General features: G+C 34.0%; 1 protein-coding gene across 1 annotated transcript; it reads left to right on the plus strand.

Annotated features, from left to right (window-relative positions):
* Positions 1-2,441: 2,441 nt before the first annotated feature.
* LOC121236446 (high-affinity nitrate transporter 3.2-like) lies at positions 2,442-3,819 on the plus strand. Its single transcript, XM_041132876.1, has 3 exons — positions 2,442-2,599; positions 2,712-2,969; positions 3,232-3,819. The coding sequence occupies exons 2-3, from the start codon at positions 2,828-2,830 to the stop codon at positions 3,714-3,716; spliced, it is 627 nt and encodes a 208-aa protein (XP_040988810.1). The 5' UTR covers positions 2,442-2,599; positions 2,712-2,827; the 3' UTR covers positions 3,717-3,819.
* Positions 3,820-6,930: the final 3,111 nt, after the last annotated feature.

Genomic DNA, 6,930 nt, shown 5'->3' on the forward strand with positions numbered 1-6,930 from the left:
ATCGATAATATATATATCAGCAGGAGGGATATTGGAGAGAGATGGAAGAGGGAGTTTTGTCGGCAATTTCCGCTGGTCTGTCTTATTCTGTGAGGTTTTGCATGTGTCTCCATGCAGTACTTGACGAGGATGGCAAACCGCATATGAATACACACACTTTGGCATTTACGATCATGAATTGTTTAAGCTCGTTTGGTTATCGATCTAATTAGATAGGTCAGATGGATGTTTTCGTTAAAAATTAAATAAAATATTTTTCTAATATAATATTTTAATATTATTTTTATTTTAAAATTTTAAATTATTTATTATATTTTGTGTGAGAATTTAAAAAAAATTATAATGATTAAATGAAGTGAGATGAAATTATGGTTTCTTGATCTCGATCAGTAGTTGCAAATAAGGAAGAGAATAACTTTCGTTTGAACGTTTTACACTATTCACAATTTTTATGACATAATTTAATTTAATTAAAAAATAAATTTTAAATTTTAGGAATGAAACTATTTTACGTGAATAGTTATGATGTAAAATATTTCTCAAAATAAAAAGATAAAAAATCATTTATGTGTGTGTGTGTATATATATATATATATATATATATATATATGTCCAGCTGAGTACTTAATAGATGGATAAGAATGTCGATTGTCATGATATCATGAATAAATAGTACTTCCCATCCATCTAAATTATTTTTTTTAACAAGATACAGTATTTAATTAATTATTTTATACTAGAGGTAAGTCCAACTCAAGGTACTCATTATTTTCATGTATTAGAGCATTCATATTGGAATGAACAAATTTTTTCTTAAATAAGAGTACTTGCTAGTCTTTCATTGACATCCAAAACAACCTTAAGTATCATTTGAAATTAAGAGAGAGAGAGAGAGAGAAAGCGAGTGTGCGTATATATGGGTGTGTGCATGTCGGAGGTAAATCAAAAACTTATCGGAGAAGACGATTAGAGGAGCTGCCGAATGAGAGAACACAATTGAGATTTTCTCCAAATTTAAACTTTAAATTTTGAAAAAACTGAAGGTGTGGATGCTCTTAATTGTGACCAAATAGGCAAAAGAATTAACAGCTTCAAGTACTAGATTACTTTCCTCAATCGATTGGTGTGCCTTAAAGTAGAATTGATGAAAGGCGCCTATGATTCGGAGAGGTGGTCTTTCTCATCTGCAATGATGTTGAGGATAATTTATAAGGCCAGGCCAGGGGATTATCTGAATGGACAATCAAAGATATTTGTGTTCATGATCAATAGTACTCAAGTTCTCCATGATCTTTATAAAACATTGGAAACTCGATCGATACCTAGCTATTTCTTGGGGTCAAATTAATTAAGCAGCTTCGGATTAAGGCAACGCAGCATTAATCTGAATTAACCTGTTTAATTTGAAGAGATCACTTAATTTTAATTTTACTAATTTAATTAATTTTTATTAATTTTTTTGTAAAACATTAAAAAAAAAAGAGGAAAAAAATTGCTCAAATTGAACCAATAACTAATTGTCCGGTCTTGCAAAAATGATGGACTGAAATTTTTCAGTCCGTGATAATTTCGGACTGAACCGGACCAAACCGATACACCCCTACAGTCCTAAATTACATACAAGTTGCAAATTTATCCATACCAAAGTCTTTTTAACTTCTCTTTCAAACATTTTTCTCCTTTTCAGCTGAAAACTCAAACTGAAAAAAAAAAAATGCTTAGGAATGTGTGGGTGGTCACTTGAAGGCCACACCCTTAGGCTGCCGGAGCCCTTAGACAGGTCCAGATCTGACGACCCAGGGCCCCCATGGAGTGGCCCTATAGTGGCCATCCATACTTCTCGGTTTTGGCCCAATCAGATTCTTTCAAGGTTTTTAGGTCTCGTTTGGTGATTAGAAGTGTTTTATCTCATCATTATAATTTTTTTAATATTTTACATAAAATATAATTAACAATTCAATTTTTTTAAATTCCTAAACAATAATATTCTAATAATATTTTATGCAACTTTTATCTCAACTCATCTCATGATCTTAACATACTATCCATACGGCACCTTAATTTTTCTAAATCAAAAGTTTAGTATTATATAAAAAGAAATTCAAGACTTTAATGGGCTCACAATCCACACAAAATCGCATAAAACTTATCTTTTCAACATTTTTTCATCCAAATTCCGAACAATTTTTCGATCTAAGCATGCACTTAGCACTTCCTTTATTCCTTTGAAAAAAAAAAAAAAAGGGGGAATGAAAGATCCCACTGAATTGAATTGGGTCCATGAATTAGGAGGCATACTTGTATTCAGGTATCCACAAACATAATAGACGAGACTCCATCCTAGTTTCTCGTTTTTTCATAGTTTGCATGCCCTTTCCATGACACTAGGAGACAACCAGAACTCAAAAAGCATAGTAATGGAAACAAGGAAGAATAAGACAAGGGATATCTTGCCTGCCCATCTCCACGGATGTGAAACCAAATAAACAAAACAAAGTCAATGCATAATTAATTAAACCCCACAAGCATATCCATCTCTATTATGTCAAGCACACCCTCACAACCCCATCCCTTCAACGTGCTCAGGAGCCATTTTCTTGTAAGCGCCTGCAAACACTTTTGCTCACTTGTTTACCCATTAATTTTATTCAAAAAGAAAAACCATAACTGTTTAATTGTAAACTGATTCTTTTAAGGTCATCTATATAAAGGGCCGTACCGAAAGTACCAGTACTTTTTCTCAGGGTCAGTAGAATTACATTATCAAAGCCTTTGCCTTTGGGTGACTGGTCGCTAATTTCCTGGAGAATTCAAGACGCAAGTGTCAATGGAGCCAAAACGTTGTGGAATAACTATCTTAGGTTCACTTCTTCTCTTCTTTTGCATGGCAGCAACTTGTTATGGAATTGTTCTCTTCTCTTCTCTGTCAAGAACCCTGGAAGTCACTGCTTCATTCAAACAAGGGCAAGGTACCAAACCTCTCTCTCTCTCTCTCTCTCTCTCAAGAACTTTTTTTTTTTTGTTTTTCATTTCCAACTTCTCAAGAATAGTCTGCTGTTTAACCAATTTGTGCTGAAATGAGCGCGCGCGCACACAGATTGTCCAAGAAGGTTATTTAACCAAACAGAATCTGCAATTTTTCTCACTTGGGTTTCTTAAATAATGAAACTTGAGTTCATTTAAATCTCCTTTTGGATAAAAGATTGAAATTTGTATGGATCAAATTTGCAGTTCTGAAAGCTGGTGTTGATAAAATTACCTTAACATGGGGTCTGAACCAGAGCCTAGCAGCTGGTACGGACTCCGCCTACAAGACCATAAAAGTCAAGCTATGCTACTCGCCCGTCAGCCAGGTTGACCGCGCGTGGAGGAAGACAGTAGACAACCTAGCCAAAGACAAGACATGTCAGTTCAAGATCGTTTCTAGGCCGTACGATAAGCGGAACCAGACCTTTGAGTGGACGGTGGAGCGTGACGTGCCCTCGGGTACGTACTTCATACGTGCCTATGCCTACAACTCCGACGACGTCGAGGTGGCTTACGGTCAAACAACCGATGCCAAAAAGACCACTAATTTGTTTGATGTGCAGGCAATCAGTGGCCGCCACGCGTCGCTGGATATTGCCTCGGTCTGTTTCAGTGCTTTCGCGGTTCTGTCCTTGCTTGGGTTCTTTATTGCCGAGAAGAGAAGGGCAAAACTGTCTGAACGGAAGTGAGAGTCGACGAAATATAATAATATAATAATATTCTTAAGCCCTTTCACCCTTTGTATAATAAAATCGTTACTAGTAATTTGCAATTTTGCATGGTGTGGTTTTATGGTGCTGTGCTGTACCGGAGAATTAAAGAATAATTCTTTTACGTCAGTTACTATTTACTGTACAGCACACCTTATAAAAATATGTAAAAATAATTATCAGGTGTGGGATGTGAGAGTGACTACAATATGATCTATTGTAGCTGATGCATAGCAAAATTATATGCTAAAAGATTATTGGTTTTTTTTTTTTGTTTAAGTTATAATGGGTCTCACTACAAATCTATATAACAAAACTCATTTGTAATATACCCCCGAACTTATAGTTGCATTTTGGCTGACAAAGCTTAATGAAATCTATTACATTTTATGCTTATGTGATGATTTTGGCTATTGAAATCTGACTGAATTTTCTTGTAAGATGGACTTCTAGGCAACTGAGTGACTACAATATGATCTAAAGATACTCTAAAAAAACATGTTAAAATGTGAACGTCTGTCGGATCAATAAATATATATATATATATAAATAAATAAAGAATGAGAAATTGAATATACTACATTCTCATGATCCTATTCTTATCGCACCATAATGAGATGACAATGCCTATCAACCTTTGAGTTTTTCTTTAAGAAAAAAAAAAAAAAAAGATTACCCAAGGGTGATAAGAAGTACAACATTTACATAATGAGATAAAAATATGATAAGAGTATAGTATATAGCATTACATGAAGTTATTTTAGTTTTTTTTCTATGACGCTAATGTAGTTAGAGAGTAGTAAGTAGTGTATTTATGATCCTGACTGCCAAGTAGTGAAAGTCATAAATGGAATGGATTTGGATTAAGGGTTTACACTTTACATGGAGATTTGGTAAAAAAGTGTTTCTATTTGTAGAAAATGTACTGGAAGAACAAATCTGTTCGATTTTAATAATATTGACATATTTGGCCAACATTGTCAAAGACCAAAAGAAGCAGCTAAAAATGTGTCCTGTCTTACCTGTTTTGATTGGTAATGGTACCTTGAGCAACATAAGACTAGTTTTTTATGGTTGAACATTAACATTTTTCTTATAAACAATGAAATCAAAGTCTCTATTACAAGGCTAAAATATGAAACATCAAAAGAACAAAACACTCCACACTCCAGGAAAATAACCTCATCCATCATTCTTATCTGTTAGATTAGCATGTAATAAATTGCACATAGCAAGATCATTTACTAGTTTTCCCTTCGGCTCGTTAAGACTGCATGGGATCGAATTTGAGATCCAGCCAGCACAATCTTGACTAATGGGGGAGATGGAGTATTTCGTAATATATGATTTTGGTGCATGATGATATTCCAATGGATTAACCTGGATTATAATTCCTTTTAAGTTTTTGTCCGAACTATAGGCCTATGTTGAAGAGAAATATATATAAAAATATATATATATATATATATATATATTATAATTGTGTAGCAAACACTTTGTGTGTGTGTAGCTTTTTGGGTGCTAGAATTAACAAAAAAGCTTTAAACTGATATGAAGCAGTATGTCATTGATCCTAGAGAAAGCTCAGGAGTTAGCTGCTTAAGCTACAAGGTACCGACTGACCTGCCACAGTTTGCAGATATTTGGAGTAATTAACTAATTATACGCACTAGTAGTCTAGTCCGTTCTTATGGTGGAATTTTTAGAAAATAAATTTTAAGAAAAGAGATGGAAATTATCGTTCATTTTAAAACTTTTTACTTCCATATTTAGAGTGCAAGATTTTACGTTATAAAAATAAATATATTTTGAAAATAAAAGAGGTTTATAACGGAAAATATTAATCTTAAAATAAAAAGAGTTCTCATACATTTTAAACTCTCATGCCTAGACTTTCGTGCTCCTCACCTTGACCCGTGTCCGTCCTGACGCATTCTGCTCATTTAGTTATTGTGGGGAGGGGGGTATACATAAAAACTAAAATGAATTGAATACTCAGTAAGTATTACTCCATACAGTTAAAATATACTAATATAGGTTTTCAATCATGCATTCATCATACCATACATACTATATGTACATGAGGCATACATTCATTTGAAAACATCACTAGGCGTGATTTTTCTTTAAAATGAGGTTTCTTTTCATAAAACGTTTCTCTCGTCAGTACTTTCATTTCTTAAAGAGTTCGATGCATTCATACATTCTTTCTTATCACTTTCATTTAGCTAGTACATACTGTTACACCCCATGTGTTGGGGTTAGCAGTCTTCTTTTGGACCGGGATTCTGCCCATGGCCAAGGGTTTGGAATCTCTTTCAGTCAGGGGCAGCACTGGGTGCACTACTTACCAAGCATTGCAATCTGCCTAATCCTTTGGTGCCCTTTCATTCAATCATGGTCGTTACGTATTTTCATACATTAAAACATTCAGTCATTTCATTTAACAGTTCATTCATAGAAAAACATCATTTAAAAGCATAAGTTTAAACATCATCTTTCATGGCATCATTTAAAACCTCTGTTCATAGGAACATTTTAACATCAATTCATAGGGATGCTTTAAAACACTTTCTTCGTGTCATTTAAAACATCGCTTAAAACACAAGGCATAGGCCTCACATCTCATTTCGTGAAAATACATACAATACATATTGCGTAATACATATAGTCATCCATTCACATGTATACAATCACTACTTTGGTTGCATAAACATTATACTTAGCATGCTTTCGTAAAATATCTTTCGTGTCATTTTGTAAAGCATCGTAAAGGAAAAATATTTCATTTTCATTTCATATCATTTAGAAAACTCTAGAAGAGTATGAACATAATACTTACCTGGACTCTATGCTATACTCATTTCATGTAGTCCTTTCATGTGCATGTCAGATGGCAACCTACATGCATACACATAACCTTAGCGTTATTCTCTATCTAGTGCATAAGCAACTAAACTTAGAATAGAACTACACTTCACTCGAAACACTTTACTTCTATCTTGTGCTCTTATGTGTCCCTTACAATGTTAAAATTTTCGGGATCTACTTACGGTCACTACCTCTTCCAAACTCAAGGTTTCACCTCAAGTGCTCATCCACTAAAGTGAACCTTCACTATTCACCTTAGGATTAAGACATCGAGACATTCTTTTTAATTTTCCTATTGACCACATTTCAAAGCATGATTCCG

The sequence above is a fragment of the Juglans microcarpa x Juglans regia genome, chromosome 6S, assembly GCF_004785595.1.
Source record: "Juglans microcarpa x Juglans regia isolate MS1-56 chromosome 6S, Jm3101_v1.0, whole genome shotgun sequence".
In the NCBI taxonomy this organism is placed as follows: domain Eukaryota; kingdom Viridiplantae; phylum Streptophyta; class Magnoliopsida; order Fagales; family Juglandaceae; genus Juglans; species Juglans microcarpa x Juglans regia.